Source organism: Fundulus heteroclitus, chromosome 7 (genome assembly GCF_011125445.2).
Source record: "Fundulus heteroclitus isolate FHET01 chromosome 7, MU-UCD_Fhet_4.1, whole genome shotgun sequence".
Taxonomy (NCBI): Eukaryota; Metazoa; Chordata; class Actinopteri; order Cyprinodontiformes; family Fundulidae; genus Fundulus; species Fundulus heteroclitus.
In genome coordinates, this window is record NC_046367.1 from 21,338,353 (window position 1) to 21,357,275 (window position 18,923).

The 18,923-nt window shown below is 43.6% G+C and overlaps 1 protein-coding gene across 1 annotated transcript; it reads right to left on the reverse strand.

Annotated features, from left to right (window-relative positions):
• Window positions 1-333: 333 nt before the first annotated feature.
• sik1 (salt-inducible kinase 1) lies at window positions 334-10,731 on the reverse strand. The gene is made up of 14 exons (XM_012875087.3): window positions 10,486-10,731; window positions 9,899-10,099; window positions 9,662-9,778; window positions 6,790-6,853; window positions 6,158-6,319; window positions 5,746-5,870; window positions 5,533-5,656; window positions 5,214-5,434; window positions 4,827-4,976; window positions 4,615-4,725; window positions 4,300-4,522; window positions 3,958-4,209; window positions 3,670-3,859; window positions 334-3,490 (listed from the first exon to the last, which is right to left on the reverse strand). The coding sequence occupies exons 2-14, from the start codon at window positions 10,049-10,051 to the stop codon at window positions 2,977-2,979; spliced, it is 2,406 nt and encodes an 801-aa protein (XP_012730541.2). The 5' UTR covers window positions 10,052-10,099; window positions 10,486-10,731; the 3' UTR covers window positions 334-2,976.
• Between the last annotated feature and the right edge of the window lie 8,192 nt (window positions 10,732-18,923).

Sequence of the window (18,923 nt, forward strand, 5' to 3'; positions counted from 1 at the left end):
AATTTAGCTAAACCCATAGTTTGCAGCAGTGGCGGTTCTTGCATGAACGGGTTCCTGGTCGGGCCCCTCCTCCTGGGTCCGGTGTTACACTTTTCACTCTCAGATTTTGCAGTTGCTATGAAGCATCAACTTTTTTTTTAAGGTTTTCATACATAAATTGCGTTTGCATGTGCACGTGCAAATGTAAAGATTAACCAGCAAATCTATGTGTAGCATTTTTATCATGTATCCGGATAATGAACCATTATTAAAGTGAATAAAAAAGATACAGACAGTAGATCATTTTAGGCATCTAAGCTAAAATGTTATAGAGAAAGGCAGAGGCGCGGCATCTACTTTAGGAAGTGAACTTTATTTAAATAAATAGCCACATAAATAAACAATCTTTGTTAAACAAACATTGTCTCCCCTTCCTCTTTGTGGTCCTCCTCTTCACACACACACACACACACACACACACACACACACACACTCACACACATACTGACATGATCATGCTCAACCAGTCAAGTAACAATAAAAAAACAAAACAGGAAATACTTCTTATTATCTGAAGTTTTTATCAAAAGGATCATTTTACTGATTTGCATCACAATTCTTAGTGTTTCAACAGGTTTTTTTTTCCTCGTCAAGAGAAAAAAAAAACTAATCAAAGGAAAATCCTTAATATGAAATAAAGTGCAAATTTGCTTCCGTTGAAACAGTAAGCTTCAAAAATAAAAAATATCAGAGGGACCAATGAATGAATGAACGAATGAATGGTTGCTGCCAGGAGCATCCATCATTCTTTCTTCAGTCACAATCGGAGACCGTGGGATCTGATGTGAGTTTGTTCGGATAAAAAGGCACACGTGTCGGTGGTGAGTGCAATCAACCAAAAACTGGAATTTCAACACTGCACGTCTCCAGGTTCTGGGCAGTAACCTGGTAAAGGAAAAAAAAAAAAAACTGCTCTCCTATGATGAGATGTTTCACAGATATGAGACAAAGAACTGAACACACAATAACACACATCGCTTCATCTGAACTAAGGTTGTAGCCACTGAATAAAGTTCAGCTTCCTTCACAATATGGTATTGCTATATTTAGTTGTTTTTTTTAATTTCCTTTTTCTTATTCTTTTTCTAGAAAAGTAAAAAAAAAAGAGAGAGAGAGAGAGAGAGAGAACACAACCATGGTCCTGACGGTAACAGCTAAAGATACAAAGAAAAGGTGTAGCTTCAGGATTTGGTGGCAGCAGGAGCTCCAGATTACATAAAACTGGTGGCTAACCGCTGGGCTACATCTTCAGACAGCATTTGAAACGGAAAAAAAGTCAGTAGTGTGTCTTTGACAGATCACCCATCTCTTGTGCTGTTCGCTCTTTGGTAAAACCCAAAAATTCATCCTTATTGTTAACTACGAGCACGCTGCGCGAAGAAGCAGCGGTTAGCTTTTTGTTTTGTTTTTTTGTTCGTTTTTTTTAAATGCCTTCCTCTAAATCGCTACAGCGTCACGTTTATTGTGTCACGGAACGAGTACCTTTTCTGGTCGGCTAGCTAGCACGCGGCAAAAAAAACCCGTCAACAAAAAAAAAAAAAAAAAATGAAGAAAAAACCTCCGGCAAAACACACGTTATTCCGAACTTCGTCTTTCCGCCGTGTTTCTGTGTGAAATATTGCACTGTTCTCACAGTCTTTGTTCTGTCCAGCTTTCCTGATACCCTAGGAAGGGGAGGGGGCGGGGGGGGGGGGGGGCACAGATGTGGAGACGCCACATCTGGAGCGTACAGATCGTAGGTCAACGTCGCCGCAATAGTGTGAGGGCAAAAAAAACAACATATGAATGGTCCTGAGGGATTTAGGCCAAGCTGTGCGCCTAGCTAGAAGAAAGATTATAGCTAGCTTATAGCTAGCTTATAGCTAGTTTATAGCTAGTATGTTTTCACAGGTCAATTAAAATAAATTTACGTTATTTTTAAGTACTGTGTTGCATATCATATGTTGTTGTTTTTTTTTCAGTTATTGCTGCCGGTGATACTAAAATGAGCATAATCCATCCAAATTAGTTGTAGTGATTTGTTTTACGTTGAATGAGTCGGCGTACCAAGGCAGGTTTGGCCACTCACAATATGGCGGCCCAGTTGACATGTCGTTTCTACGGGGCAACGACGCGTCCGCTCCTCTGTGTCAAAAGTGAAAAAAAAAAAAAAAAAAAACGTGTTCTGCTGTGTTGTTTCCAGGTCTTAACCCTGTTGCCTGAGGAGGTAGTAAAAGCATCTAACATGGAGGTGCCCGGCGAACGAAGACATTGTGGATCTTGGCCCCCTACGACTACAGCTAGGACCTAAAGTACCTGTTTGTGCTTTAGCTAAATCAGCGAGACCACGTCGTCGGTCGGTCTCGGCTGATTACAACATAGTCGTTCTGCAGCTCGAGGTAAAAAAAAGCAGCATTTTGCGTAGCAAAAAAAAAAAAAACACCAACAAAGAATAAACCTCGTACAGAAACAAAACAAAAAAAAACGTCACAGTTTCGATACAAGTCCTTCAGTGATCCGCTTCAAAGCTCGGGGGGCCGCTATACTGCATGTTCATTGCACTGCTACAGAGAAATGTCTCTAGAAAGGCGAACAAAAACGTGGAAGAATTTCGGTCTTCTCACTTAAAACAAAGACGAACGGGAACGACGAGGAGAGGCGGGAGCTTTCCCGTTCGCTTTAGACAGCATCAGAGTTTGAGAGTCAAATATATTCAGCTGATCTCGTTCAAGTGAGTCCGTCGGAGAGCTGGAAGAGAGCGCTTCAGTCTGTTATTGCTTCTCTGGCTGCCGAATTTAGCGCCTCATCCAGAGTTTGGTTATTGCTTAGTCTTTAGCTTATATGGTCTCCAAAAGCACACATGCTGGGTACACACGTTGTTGCACCTCGTGTTAAACAATGAGTCAGTTCACATCGGCTTTTTGTTTCTACCCCTCTGTTGTGCTCTTTTCCTTCGCTTTATTTCACCATCACGCAGCTGCTGAGCTGCTGCTGTCCGGCCAGGCCCAGCTCCTGCATGCCGTGGTCCACGTCGGAGGCCGAGCCCCCGCTCCACGCGGCCAGCCTCGACGGCACGGGGAAGGCGCCCTGCGCCGCCGACTGGCGCTGCTGCAGGACGGCGAAGGGCAGAGGCTGGGGCTGCTGGCTGATGTGCAGGCGAGCCTCCAGCAGGTAGGCGGCAGAGGCCACGGGAGACAGGGAGGAGGCGTAGCAGCTGGACGAGGGCGAGGAGGAGCAGCTGGAGAAGGAGGAGGTCTCGAGGGTTTGGTGCCAGAGGCCCGCTGGCGCCTGCTGCTGGGGAGGCAGGACGGTTTGGGTGGCAGGAGCATCAAAGATGGAGGAGGGAGCAAAGGCGGACGTGGGCGGGGGAGAGGGCGACTGCTTCTGGGCCAGAAAGAGAAGGGGGTTCTGGGCGGGTCCGGTCTGAGTGGCTTGGGCCTGGGGTTGAGGTTGGTGCTGGATCTGCAGCATCCTGGAAACAAGACGCAATAGAATGAGATTCTGCCATAACTGGGATAAAGCTGTACCCTTAAAAATCAGCTTTTAGCCCAGAGGTGCACCAGCCAATCAGGAAGAGATCAACGCCTAGAAAGCGCACCTTTCCCTTTGGAGACCTAATTTACATGATCTGATCCGTGCAGCGAGTCTCACCTTTGCTGGTGCAGCACCTCCTCCAGCATGCTGCGGTGCTCAGAGAAGGCCGGGCCGAGCGAGCCCCGGCTGCCGCGGGTGGAGGAGGGCGGGGGAGCGACCTGCCTCGTCAGACCTTTGATCTTATTCAAGCCCAGGAGACCCTTGGTGCGCGTGTTTTTCCTCAGCTGCTGGCGGAAAGCTTTGAGGCCTGCGGGAACACGTGAAGCTTTAAGGTGAGACGGTGCAGACGGACGGACGGACGGACGGGGAGGTCGTTTTTTTGGAGGTGGTCGAGTGAGTCTGTACCTTGTGTGAGGGAGGTGTCCGAAGCCCTGCGGCCCTCCTGGAAGCTGGCAGCGGGCAGACTGCTCTGAGCTTGGGGAAGGAGGTGGGAGGAGAGCGCCAGGGGAGCTCCAGCGGGCAGCCGGGCTCCGCCCTCGGCCCCTAACGCCAGAAGCGTTGACATCTCCCCCACAGTCTGCATTGCGGGAGCGGGATTCGACGAGGACTTCAGACAGCTGTCAGACGACGCTCCGTCTGTCGGACTGACCACGATGCCTGCGGAGACGGGACGGAGGAGCGGGGGTTTTATTATTTGGACCGGGAGGGACGCGTTTTCCACAAGGCGTGTTTAAAATAAATACTAACATGGGGGGCTGCACTGGTGGAAACGGGCGGAGACCTCCGCCAGAGTGTGCCTGCGGGACGTTGTGGGCGGGAGCAAGGGCCCGAGGGTCTGCGTGGCCTCCTCTTCCTCCAGGTCCCTGGGACGCACCTCCTCGGTGATGCTCGTCTCCAGCAGGCTGTTGGGTGAAATGGAGCGGTTCCACAGCAGTCTGTTCAGGCTGGCCTCCACCGGGAACACCACCCGCTGGAAAAAAACACAAGGAAGACTGCTGTAGGAGACTGGTCGCCGCATGCTCTTATGTTCTTCAGGCAGAATGCTGTTAGGCGTTTGTTTACCTGGAATAATCCGCCCTGGTCGCACTCCACCTCAGAGTACACGGGAGGAGCGTTTTTGGCTGGAAGTGAGAAAGGAGTAGCTCTAAAGGTCTCACCGGACTCCATGATAACCTAGGGGCGGACAGAGGAGAGGCAACGACAAATACGTTTAAATATGGGGTTTAAATCGGGGGCAGATGTGCGTTTTTTCCACATCTGGACGGAGGGCTGACCTCTGGGCCGGAGGAGTCAGACGTGCTCCTGGGTCTCTGGGTCCACGTCCCGCACTGACGACTGAGCTGCTGAGCGCGGTGCTCTCGCACTCGCTCCAGCAGCAGGTAGTAGATTGCGGAGAAGTGATTATAGCTGCTGCCCTGCAGGGACTGAGGAGAAATCAACAGCAGATTAGTGGCCGTCTACAGAAATAACACACTGCAGCTGCTGATTTGGGGTAATGCGGATCGACAGTGCCTTGGTAAAAACCGACTCTGCATATCAAAGTGAACGCACCCTTTCCCACAGGGAAACATGGTGGTGACAGCAGCGTGATCTAGCTTTACAAGGCACTGTAGATGAGCGAGAAGCTTTTTTTTTTTGTTTTGTTTTTCCAGCCCAGTCACCTCGATTGTCCTCTGGCGATCGATGCCCAGCGTGTTCATGATGCCCAGCACCGGTTCGCTGTAATCGCCGAGGTTGGAGTTGTACTCTGTGAGCGAATGGCTGAGGGTCTGGTGGGCGGCCGACGGGTCGGCCAGCATCCAGCGGTGTTGCTTGATCTGGGCTACGCTGATCCGTTTGGCCGGGTCTACCATTAGCATCTTCCGAATCAGATTTTCACAGTCTGAGGGGTGTAAAAAAAAAGAGATGAGCCTGGCTGGTTCTGTGTTACTTCATTTTGGATTTTGTAAAAAAAAAAAAAAAAAAAGGGAGATGGCTCACCTTGTGACATGAAGAAGGGAATCCTGAATCGTCCCTCTGTGACTCTCTGTCTGAGGGTGGGGAGGCTGGGCGCGTCGAACGGAAGAGAGCCGCAGACCAGGACGTAAAGCACCACGCCGAGGCTCTGTGAGGACAAAAAGGTTCATCTCTGTTATCCGACAAGGTTCAGATTTACAGATGGCTGTTTTTTCCTTTTATCCGTCATGTGCTTACCCAAATGTCAAGCTGTGGCCCCTCGTACTCTTTCCCCTCAAACACCTCAGGAGCGGCATAAGGCGGGCTGCCGCACCACGTGGACAGAGGCTCCCCTGCGTTGTAGAAGTTTCCAAATCCAAAATCTACAAGCCAAAAAAAAAAAAAAAAAACCAGACATTTATCAGTTTAAATCAGCAAAACACCCTGAGAAGCACGCTGTCAATCCCCTCTTCTCCATATTAGTCCTAGTGTTCTGACTCAGTCGTTCACATTTAATCAGCACACGTACAGAGCTACGCTGATTTAATCAGGGCCGTTTAGGAATCCCAGAGCGGCTGAGAATGCTCTTAAACCAATTAACTCCGTCTCGCGTTTTGCTTCCCAGTAAACAGCAGCGAGCGGCGCGCACGGTTCGTGTTTGCGGACCTACCGGCCAGCTTGATGTTCATGTTGGCATCCAGCAGCAGGTTCTCGGTTTTGAGGTCGCGGTGGACGATGTGGTGTCGGTGGCAGTAGTCCACGGCTGTGAGGATCTGCCAGAACTTCTTTCGCGCCTCGTCTTCGCTCATGCGGCCGTTTGAGGTCAGGTGGTCTGGAGGGAGGGAGGGAGGGGCACGTTTAGTTCATAACCCAGACTGAAATGTCTGTTTAGTTTTTCTGCAGTACTTGTAAACGTCTGGACATTTCGGTACAAATTTATGAATCCTGAACGTCTTGAATTGACTGTAGGCATCACAAATCATCAAACAATGTCGAAAGTCCCTTTCTTTGTGAATATCTATCACACGTAAAGGAAGTATCCTACACTAAATGCAGATTCCCCTACAGCACAACTTAATTATGCTTGAAAATAAATGCCCAAGAAGCAGTTTTAGGGACTAATCAGAGATAAAGCATGTGATCTAATCGCAAATCAAAAACACTGCATATATTAAGCATTATTCAAATTTTGTTCTTTAAAAAAACTCAAAGAAATCTGGGAAAAGTCAAATGTTTTTCCCCCAAAACGTATCCAGATCTGAAAACTCTGCACGTTGAAATGAGGATCAGATGAGAACTCACCGAACATCTCTCCGTTCTTTGCATACTCTGTCACGATGTACAGCATGTCTTTGGTCTCCATGACCTAGGAGAGAGAAAGGGGAGTTTGAAAATGACTGAGTCAAGTACAAAACTTGTTCCAAGGAGTCCAGTGCAGCCATGAGACATTTCCTAACCACTAAAAACCCTCCTCCTCATACTTCTCCATAAACCTGTTCCACCCGTTGCGAAAATACTGAAGGCTTTCCATCGGCTCTCTCCGGTTACATAAGCCGACCGATTTCCTCAACGCGTTTTCGTCATGTTTTAAACACCGGTTTACGCACGTCAACACGAACCCTGACCAAAAAAATTCTTAACATTCACTCATGGACCAGCTATTTAAATGACGGGGAGTGTTACCCTGTGGCTAGCGCCAGCTGCCAACAGACGCCAGGGTTGAATTTTGAGTTTCCCTTATGGCAAAGAGCAACAGATTCACGCGGGCCTGTCTTTTGTATTAAAAGCAGCGTACGTGCGGTGAATTCCCAGACTTTTTTTTCTGGAGCTCGCAGAGGGGCCCCCGTTTCCTCTGAGCCACCCCCCCGGGGACGGAGTAGTTTCTGCTGAAAGGTTGCACAACAAAGCAATTTTCCGTCAGAAGAGAAAAAGACTGTATGGATAATGCCGCAGGCCGGCTCTGAACTGAAAGACACCAAACTCCACTGAATGAAGGAGTTTTATTCTTTCCAATCCCTTTAGAAAACCTGAGGGGGGGGGGGGGGGGAATATGCAGTCCACCTCATGGGAAACAGCGTTTATCTGTGAGATAGAGCCGCTCGCCTGAGCTCAGCCACCTTGAGGTAGTGCTGGCGTCACCGACCTGCCGCTTTAAGGACCCCCATTCAGCCATGTTTGACATTTGAAATGCCTCGTAGAAAAAGCTTTACCATCATCTCTTTGTGTACATCACAAGAGAACGGCAACATTTATACTCAGTGCCCCCCCGACGGTAGGGGCCTTCACTGAAATGATAAAGGAGGCTCGGATAAAATGCATCCTGTTCCCATGATGATGGTTACATGATGAGTGGAAGCAGCAGCTGATGAGAGGTCTTACAGCGAGGATGGGAGGGGGAAAAAAACAAACAAAAATGTCTCAAACACAAAGATCATAAGACTGCCTTATGCCAGATTCCTTCCTTTGTACAGGAAGGAGAGGATTATGTGACTAGCATCATCTCCATCAACCCAGCAGCCAGAGGCTAGGTCACAAAGAGGCTAGTGAATGACACAAGACCCATCTGAGTGATGCAACATCCCTCTTCATCCTCAGTTACTAGTTTCGTGACTAATTAGCCAAATAAAAGGAGTTCAGCTGCTCTGTAACAAAGCGTACAGAACATCGGGGGTTTCACCAGCCTGTTCTAGCCACAGCCTTCAGATGTTAATCATCCTCACATTCGTTGCAGGTTGATGCAATGAATGCTTTATTTAATAAAGGCCGACTATCAGAGTCTATTGTTAAGGTATGACGTCATTTTTAGTCAAGATCATCATGCAGTGAGAATCTAACACCGGCCAACGCATAGGAACAATGGCAGCAAACGGCTGCTTGGTTATTCTGATTATTCAGTCTAATTTTTTGCTCATGTGAAAAATTTATTTATAATAGATTTTAGGTAGAAGCCATACAGAGGAAGTTCAATCTGTTAAAACAAAAACAAAAAAAAAAGAAAATTTCTGTGAAAACCTTTTAGAAAAGCTTCACTGACATCAGTGATAAAAAATGGGAAGGCAGTTTTGAAATGTGTTTTTTTTTTTTTTTGCATCGTCCTTATCAAGATTCTGAGTACAACAAATTGTATTGGGCTGCATATAAATATGCTGAAAATGAAATAAGGACAATCGTAGGGAACTGTTTTTCATTCTGTTTTCAAAAATACACTAAAGCAGCATTATTGTTATAGCTTGATTTAACATATAAGTCTGCATATAAGGGCAAGTAACGTGGGGCTTCCCAGAAATAATGTCATACTCTCGGTCTTTCAGTTCAAATGTGCTAAAAACTCGACGTCAAAAAAAAAAAAGAAAAAAAAGAAAAGAAAATCCCTGAGAAAGCAGTACAACAAAATGAGAATCAATAATGATAAAACGGCCCCGGGTGTGCTTGTTCCCATGGGTATTTGTTTGTGTGTTTGCTGCCAGACATGTGCCAAAGGGCCTGCAAGGTCAGCTGAGACGGTAAAAGCGGATTCCTCTCGCTAAGTCTTCAATTTGATTAGGAGTAAAGCGGCGCTTTGTGGGGAGGCTTTCACGTGACACGCAGACACATTGCACTCTGCGTTAACAAGTGCTAATTAGACCTTAACGTTCTGATGCTGCACGCTTCCTTCACTAGCACCCTCACCTGAGTGCCCTGATAGCAACATTTCTGCAGCCGGCCTCGACCATTACGTAAGCAAAAAAAAAAAAAGAAATGCATTGTTCCCACAATCGACTGGTGCCCATAAATGTCCTTGCACTTGTCTGACACAGAGCGACGGATAGAGAGCGAGGTCAAATAGGATTGCACTAATGCTGTTGTGCTGTACTTATGATTTAGAGTAGCATGAGAATCGGCAGCTCGCCACAAGCTGAGGAAAACCACTTAAACGCCAAACGCCCCTTAGTTCCCTCTCACACATCATCGCTGCTGTTTCCTGATGTATGCGACGAAGACACGCGGCGTGATGCAGTCCCCACGCCGTTATGCGTGCAAAGTTTCTCGCGTCACGTTTGCACACAAATTTAGGCAAACTCCCAGGCTCAAGGAGGGAAAAACTCAGAACCTGCACGCCTTCCAGTAATCTGTACGCGTACTGCTAGACCACATGCAAAACCGCAGCAGATCAGCGATAAGACGAGACACACACCTGGTAGAGCTTGATGATGTGGGGATGGTTGAGCAGCTTCATTATCTGCACCTCTCTGTAGATTTTCTCCAGGTTAGAGGGGCTCAGCCTGGTCTTATCGATGATCTTTATCGCCACCTGGGAAATAAATTAAATACACGAAAAAGGGATTAGCATTAAATAAATACAATAAAAATGGGCATGCAATTAAAAAAAAAAAGTAACAGCAAATGCACGATAGGAGACAGTGCTACTGACCTGTGTTTTGGTGACTTTGTGCTTGGCCAGTTTCACCACTGCAAAGTTGCCTTTCCCCAGGGTGCGGATGATCTCATAGAAGCCGACCTGAAGTGGCCTCCCCTGCGCAGGGCTGGGCTGAGCAGCCCTGCTGGTGTCTGTCATGACCACCATGGTGCACCAGTTGCAGTAACAATGCTTGGACAAATGTAAGGCTTGCACCTGAACAGAAAAGCGCAAAAATGGGGGATTTCATTTATTACACGCCACTAAAAACATATATTCATTTATTAAATAGTACTACTAAATTCAACCCACATAGACCTGGGGGGAAAAAGGTGTCAATAATTATTATTCAAAAGTATTATTATTATTATTATTGATATTGTTTTTGTTTTGATTTTTAAAATAAATAAGATTTTTTTTTTCAAAATAATTGAGATATCTTAGTATTATAAATCACAAGAACAAACAACAAACAACTAAAAGTGACCAAAAAAGATACACGTAAAATTATCGCTCTTAGTCATAGTTTAATTCGTTTATTAAATTTTTTGACGAGAAGGTATAAACCAAATGTTAAGGAATAAAAAGTGATCCAGTCTTACCTTAAAAAGACATAAAACGCCTTAATTCCCTCTCAGTTTAGACAGCTATGCGACGAAATGTGAACCATTCCCCCACAGCTCCGAACAAGAAACGCATCAAAGAAGGGAAAAACTACGGGAAGCAACTTTTCCCCTTCAGGACTCTTCTTTCTTTAAAGCTCAACAGCAAGGCGTTCGGCCCGGGACTGCGCTGCGGCCGGTGTGTGCCTGAAAGCTCCGCCGGAATGCAGAGCTGAGGGCTTCTGCACTCGCAGGGGGAACTCCTCCCTCCCTCCCTCCCTCCCTCATCCACCGCTCACTCCCCCCTCCCTCTCTCCCCCCGCCGCCATAACAAATTGATACCCACCTCATTAACGTCACACACGCGTCAGAGCTCCGAGCTTGGTGCGAGGCGAGGCCGGACCCGAGCGCGAGGCACGGGTTGCCGGGCAACTGCTCGGCTAGGGCGCTCGGTGACGCGAGTGCTGATGGAGAGGTTGCTTGGAGATGGGGACGGTGACGTCAGTCGTAAAGATGTGTCACCACGTGATGTTTCCGTCCGCCGGGCTGGCTGCTCGCGGGGCTGTGCCTCCTCCCGTTTCCCTGCTTCGGCTCCACAGAGAGCGGCGGTGGCGGCGCGCGCAGCTGCAGCAGCAGGAACTGAAACAGAAAGCAGACCGATCTTGCTGCTGCTCTCAGATTAGTTTCCCCATTCTGAAACCTTCTAAAATGAAACATATTTGAATCAGAAACCTTTATTCTCACGTTTGCATATTATTTCAGCCTCCACATGCAGGTGGGGCAGCATAATTAAACGCATTATTTAAAAACATAAATGCCTATTATTGCTTTTCTGCAGAGAAACAGGACACTTTTTCCCCCTGCAGCACGAACGTCCATGGATATTACAATTATGCAACATACAGTTAGTTTTCAGGGGAGATAATCAATATAAAAATGGCAGTTTTACATCGATGCATGAGTTCTTGTTAAGAGTATAGCTGAACTGACTTCAGGGGAACATGTTTTCCAAACTGTAGGGGATTGCAACACATGCAAGTTAGGGAGTTAAATTCATTATATGGAGAAATGGTGTCAAAACAAAGCCTGTAATTTTGCAATACTTCCAAGTATTTAATGGTTAAAACCAGATCCCTGTGTACACTATAAAAAGACTCATCACCTCTTATGTCTGCCTGTCTGATATTAAACCAGACTAAACACTTCTTGTTTCGCTTAGTTAGGTTTACCAAGATTATTATTATCTATTTAATAAATCAAAAATAAAGACAGTTATTTTTTTTAAGACAATTTCTGAACTTTCTTCAAATCCAGACTTTTGTCAAATTCAGTAAAACTGGCTTTTAAACTACACGACTTGGGTCAGAGGTTTTGGATATTCACAATAGTTTTGTGAAACCGAGTCAGCTTTGGAAGGTGTGTTGCTCACTCACACCTTTTTTAACACTTCACCATCATTTTACATTTGACCATGACAAGGGGTTTGTGATGGTTAATCCAAAGCATTGACTTTGTTTTCCCCAAAACTTCTTCGTAGCTGATTTAGCAGAATGGGTAGGGTAATTTCCCATTTGAAAGACCCCTTTGAGCCCAAGGTTTAACTTCCTGGATATTGTGTTAAGATGTTTCTTCAGTATTTCCACACAATGTTCCTCCATATCGCCATCGGTTCTGTAAAGTGCACCGGTCCCTCCGGCAGCGTGACACCCACACAACACGATGCTTCCACCCCCGTACCTCACAGTCAGGATGAAATTCTCAGTCTTGCTTCCCCACTTGTACTCTAATTGTAACAACAGTCATTATGGCTTACCACATCTATTTTAATTTCACCAGGCCACAGGACGTCTTAACAAAAATGTACTTATTTTTCATTCCTAAACTGCAAATTTGCATTTTTATGTTGCTTCTGGAATAACGACTACTTCCTCTCTGAGTGGCTTTTCAGCTCATGTTGGTGCTGGACTTGTTTTGCAGTAGGTTATATCTCTCTCACCAGTTTCAGCCAGTATCTATACAAATAAATTTTTTTTCTGAGGTTGATTCGCACATTTACCAACAAAAAAAAAAAAGTTAAACTCTGAGACCCAGACCCGTTCTCCTTCTTAAAAAGTGTGATATCTGAGTGTGCCTATTACTGAGCTATATAATACACTGGAGTGCTGATTTTGCCGAAAAACTGAAGTCACTGGCCGCCATCTTGCTACTCCCTACTCTCACAGAATCCCATAGGATTTGCTTGCAACAACAAGCAGTTTTCTGGCTGAGTGAAAACGTTTTACAGGTAATTCTACAGTCTGTGGATGTACTAACACTATCAACTACTAGGAAATTAGGTGCTGAAATATTTTACATGTTATTCATATTAAATATATATATATGTATATATAAGTATGTATATATGTATTTATGTATATATAGGTATACACATATGTAAATATATGTTTTTGTATATTGTTATTTATATATTTATAAATGTTAAACATATATATTTAAATGAATAAAATGCAAAATATTTCAGCACATGACTTTCTCAGTACTTGATAGTTTTAGAACATAACATAAAAGTATATGGCATTTGACATTTTAAAAGTCTTAAGCCCCCCCTGAACATGAGAAAATCCTCGTTATTCGATGCTGTAGCGCACATATTCCCTAGTTACTGGGGGGAAATAGGGAGTACCAATATGGCGGCTGGTGGCTTCAAAGCGACTCGTTCAAACAGACGGTGATTAGCACTCCAGTGTATAATATAGCTCAGTGGTGCCTATGCTGTTTCTACTTGCGTATAATTGGTTGAATAGATAAACAAGGCACCTTCAGGCATCTGGGGCTACTTTGTTAACCCAAAGGCTGTGAAATAACAGGTCAGATGTTTTAAAAAAAAAAACCATGACATCATTCGGGCTTCCCCATGTTGTTTAATGGCATAGTGAATGTAAAGAATGTTTATTAGTGTTTTTGAAGAACGTGACACTTAGCAAACAGGAACAAGTTTGGTAAACTTAACTGACCTAAAATGCAAAAGGCTTAGTCTGTTATGTCAGTCTGTAATAAAAACACAATTGCACCTTTTCACACACTTAAATATATTTTTCAACAGTATATATTTTAAGCCTTGCATTAAAAACAAATCTAAAATAACAAAAAATGTATTATTTGAGCTAAAAATAGCTATTCTTTAATTTATTCATTTAGTCGCTAAGATGACGAAATAGATAGAAAATTCCTAGAAATTACAATAAATAAATAAATAAATAACAAAGTAAAGGTTCCCTGTTAAAAGGAAGTGCTTAAATCTTCTGGTGATGAGCTGAACAGTGAATCAGCTGGTTCTGGTACTGGTTTATTTACAGTGATATGTAAGGCGCCGCCTGGCGAGGCTGCGGCCGCAGTCTCCCCTCTATCCTTGATGGGCTGTACTGAAATGAAATTTCCCCCACGGGGGACAAATAAAGAAATTCAATTCAATGTATCACGCCACAAGCTGCATTGAACTGGAGCTGCTGCATGATGAATTTTCTTGAGCTGCTTTTCAAGCAGCTTATGTGTTAAAAAAAATTCCAGTCCGCAGGGGTCAGGCACCTCCCACTAAAGGAATGGTAAAAAATTGTTCAGGCACCAGGATATGACCGATGTGGAAAACACAAAGCATTGCGAAACAAAGCTGGAGGTGGGATTGTGCTGCATTTGTAGATGCTGGAAAATTATTACAATCCTGTTAAAAAGCTAATGAACCCTCACTTAATTTAAAGAGTTTGCATATCAGAAGAAAAAATAAATTAAAACCCAGATCTAAATCCTAGTTCAGCAAAAACCTTCATTCATCTTCAGCTGACATATTACGTCATCATTCCTTCATTTATGAGTCAATTACATCATCGGTCACAAATTTGTATAACAAATCTCTTTTTTTTCTTAGCTTAAATTGTATACAATGAAAGGTGTGTGAGGGATATAATATTATATTTCAATTGCAAACTAAACACCAAAAGAACCATTAAGTAACCATTCAGAAGTTCATTGTCTGAGCGCGTCCTTTGCTGGGTCACTGTGGTCCTGGTGCGTTGGGCGAGAGGCGGCCTACACCCGGTACAGGTCTCCAGTCCATCACAGAGGAATCACATTAATATAACAATTATTTAAATAAATAGGCATTCGGTCTATTTGGTTAAAATTTGCACTGTTTTTACTCACTTTAAATTCTTAAATTTTTCCAGTCATTTTTCCAGTCCATTTTTACCAGCTCCTACTTCTGACTTCCGCTGTAAATGGAATACAGCGATAACTTCACATGCAAGGCAGCCATGTTGAATGTTAACCTGACTCCGCCAGATGGATTTGCTCCGCATATCCATCTGGAAACCTTCCGTTGAAGTAATTTTGGGAAGGGGCGACAATACTGGTTAGCTGATTGGCCTATGTTGGTGATAGACGGGCCAAATGAACCAATCAGATCAACGAAGCATATGACGTACTAACAGCGACGACTAAAACACAACCACAAGCTCTTGCTGAAACCAGTTGGGAGAAGAGCAAAAACATCTTTTCCGCTGAGAAAAGCCTCCAGAGCAGTGTTTTGCTCTTCCTTCAGTGAAGAAATACTCTGTAATTCCGATAAAACTTGCTCGATAGCCACGCTAACGCTAGTGTCATCGGCTGAAGCCGCCATGTTCTTTAGACTGAACTGTCGCGCTTCTCGTTGCATCACACCTCAACCCGCCTCAAAGCCAACGCTGATTGGACGTTTGTTTGGTGAACGGCTCCAAATTTTCTTTAACGGAAAGTAACCAGACTGATCAGCGAGTGAAACCTTGAAAGCTCGCGAGATCAGGATGGTCTCACGAGGCTAGTTGAATGTGACCCTGGCTGTCCAAGACAGGATTCTGACTTTAGGGGCCTTTCTATTTGTTTTCCTGGCTTGGAAACAGGAAATTTCATCTTCTAAGGACAACCTTAATAGACTATTCCACTGTTACATTGCCGCACCTCAGAATTTTTCATCCTCTGCCATTAGGCTATAGATTTGCTGCTGTGTTTACGATCAATGTCAGCTGTTGTTGAACAATTTTAAACTAATTTCAGCTATAAAAAAGACGGCAACAAATATGACTGTTTCAGACAGATGTGTACATGAGAGCTCTTTGGTAGACTGAACAAGTACTGGACCGGCAAAACATGTTTGCAGAGCTGCTTCTGTTGAAATTTTCCCTTTTGGCTGTTTTTGAGTTAATCATGTGCAGTTTGACTTGCAGCACTTGGCTGCTGCTTTTGCTAAAAGGAACAAAGCAAAACAGTAGCAGCCATTTACACATACTGCTTCTGCATTATAAGTTCATCTGTTGTAGTTGTGTAAATATAATTTGATAACCGGACACCTATAATAATCTCCAAATAGACAACACATTTTACTGTTTTTTTTTTTACTATGGACTGATGAATCTTGAGTTAAACAATAGTGAACTGAACAGTTTATCTTTGATCCACGGTCTGATTAGTTGTTGTTGTTGTTTTTCTCACAATGATAAAAGAAGACTTCTTGCTACCAATACAGAATATTTTTTGTTCTGCTTTTTTTCGATTTTTGCCATTTTTTTATCTGACATTTAACAAGTTGTTTCGCATCTACAAAGGATATCAACCCTTATCAAATGCTTAATCTCATCATCTTAGTGTTGGCAGCACGACCTCACTGGCTTTCATTTTAGTTGGTCTTCTCTGTCACCACTAACCCACCGAATGTATATAAGGTCATCTGCAAACAGCTCGTTTATCTCAATTTCTGCGTCTGATTATCAGTTTGGGAACAAATACAGAGCGTCCAAAGGCACTAAAATATGTCAGCACTGTTTAGGCTTCTGAGTGGCACAGATCGTTAAAAAAAAAAAATAGGTGACAGCGTGTTGCTGTAACACTGAGTGACGTGCGCAGGAGAAAAGGCACAGTAAACAGCAAACAGAAGACTCTTAATTGTGTTCTGCCACACTCAAATGTTAAAGGAATGCAAATCACATGCAAAATGTCACAACTCAAAGGTCACGCAGTATTTTGATGCACAGATGCAAAAAAAAAAAAAGAAGAAGAAAAAAAAGCACACGTCCCACAGAGCAACTAGTCATGCTTTTTTTTTTATAATCAAATGCCTGCTGCCATTTGAATGCGAGCACCTCTTGCATGCTGCAGATGTTGTATTTCCTGTGTGGGCAAAGCACACGCCGTGTATTTGGCTTAGTCAGCGTGTGAAAGTATTAACAGTTCTTGCACACACACAAACACACACAAAAAAAAAAAATAATTATATATTTTAGCATTTCACTCATTAGACTTGAATGTCCCGGCTCTATATGTAGTTTTAAAAAAAGTAAAGAGACTTTTGTTTGTAAGGGGAAAAAATTGTTTCTTTAACTTTTCTGGATGTTATTAGGAATTCTGTGGGTTAACACATTTTTTGTAAGAAATCTCCTTCCAGGTTTGAGACATATAGAAACAATGAAATCAGGAATAACTCTAAATGGAGTTGTTTAGAAACACTGATGCAAGGCCCTCGGTTTGCCGCTTGATCGGGTCTTATCAGCCACTTCCAAGCCTTTACACCCCTATCATGTGTTTACACAACAAAGCAGCAAATCCTATATTTCCTGTTTACGCCAGCACATGCACCACTTACATTATGGTTGATGTAAGACACTCTAACATTTGGTGTTGACAGATTGGTGCTGAAGCTGCAAAAATGCTGGGCTGGACAAAGATTGTTTTGATTTAAGATTAACTTTTTGAAAATATAAATTTATGTAAGACAAGTCAAGACTAGCTACAGCTACAAAGGTAGTGAATCTAAAACATACCAGACAGAACTAATATGTGTCATCTGGATCATAACGATGTGATTTAAATCAATCCAGCTGCCAGATTTGTTTGCCTTTCTCCTGGCTGCTTTTCTATCTAATCCAAAACTAATTTGTATATCTTTTTGGATTGTTGTTCTGTTGAATCACCAAGTTTCTGATTTTTGGGTATTTAACCCAAACTGCCCCCTTCAGATCAGAGAAAATCGGTCTGGAGGAATAGGAACACTCCAGCAACAGCCAAGGTGCAGCACTTGCCATAAACTGGAAATTGGAAAGTTTAACATCAATGTGGAGTGAAAGGATGCTGACCAGAAAAGAAGCCAGTGTTCAATAAAAGGTAGCAGCTGGCCAAAGGGAGAAATGAAAAGGTCTCTGTAAGATAGGTTTTTCATGTCAGATTGGAGTAAGACTTAATTGTTTGGTCACAATGACAAGAAGTTTTATTTTGGTGAATCAAGGTGCAGCTTTAAAGTGTAAACTGTACAGACGACTGAGCATGGTGATGGCAGCATTATGCTGTGGGACTGTTTTGCTTTCAGTGGTACAGAAACACATTGCACACATCACAATATCAAATGAATAGTAAAGATGCTAAAAACCTGCTCAGAACTGCGCGGTACAATAGAATAATGATCTGAAGTGAATATTAAAACTGTTTATAGGTTGATAAAGCAGGCTGATGTTGAGCCTTTGGAAAGCCCTCGTCTCAACTACACAGAAAATGTCTAGATTTTATCGACGGTAAAAGCCAGATCCCTGCCAGGAAACCATGCAAGTTTTTCAGATTAACCCTACAATTTTACTGAGAAGGCATAGTCAACTTCCAGCTATCTAGAATTATACCCTAATGAATGAAATCTTTATTTTGAACATGTAAACAACAAATGTCATCAGGGAAAAAAAGAACACAAACAAAATACTGATGATCAAATATAAAATAAGACCTTCATATTCACTTAAAAAAGGACCCCATGACTCGTACAGCCTGCATTTCAGTCTAGAGTACCTAAATACATTTGTAAGTTGTCCTCCATGTCGCAATTTTCCAGTCTACACCATCCACAAATGTGGCTCTACAATTGATTTGTTGCTATAAAGTCTACAGGAGCCACACCAGTAACTATAGACAGTCTCCTGTGAGATTTCCATTCTGCTACGAAGCATCCTAATGACTACGAAAAGCCTGCGGTGGAGACGCAAGTTGCTATGGGACACTTAAACATGAGCGGAGTCAGACGCACCGGTGGCATAGTGGTAACACATGTGACCCATATTGGGAGACCTTAGTTCTTGACGCAGCTGTCTCAGGTTTGACGCCAGCCGGTGGACCTTTGTCTTTCCCCCTCTCTCTCAGTTCCTTCCTGTCAGCCTACTTTCATTAAAGGCCACTAGTGTCACAACAAAAACAGCATGAGTGGATTCATATTTATATATTTGACCTTATTATATGTGAGTTTGACCTGGTGTGGGGTAAATGTGTTCTTCTTGTGCACTTATATTTTTGTTTTTTCTCATCAATGAAGATGGGGGAGGGAAAAAAGAACGTCTCAAAATGCATCATTCAAACCTCCAAGCTAATACAACTATTCA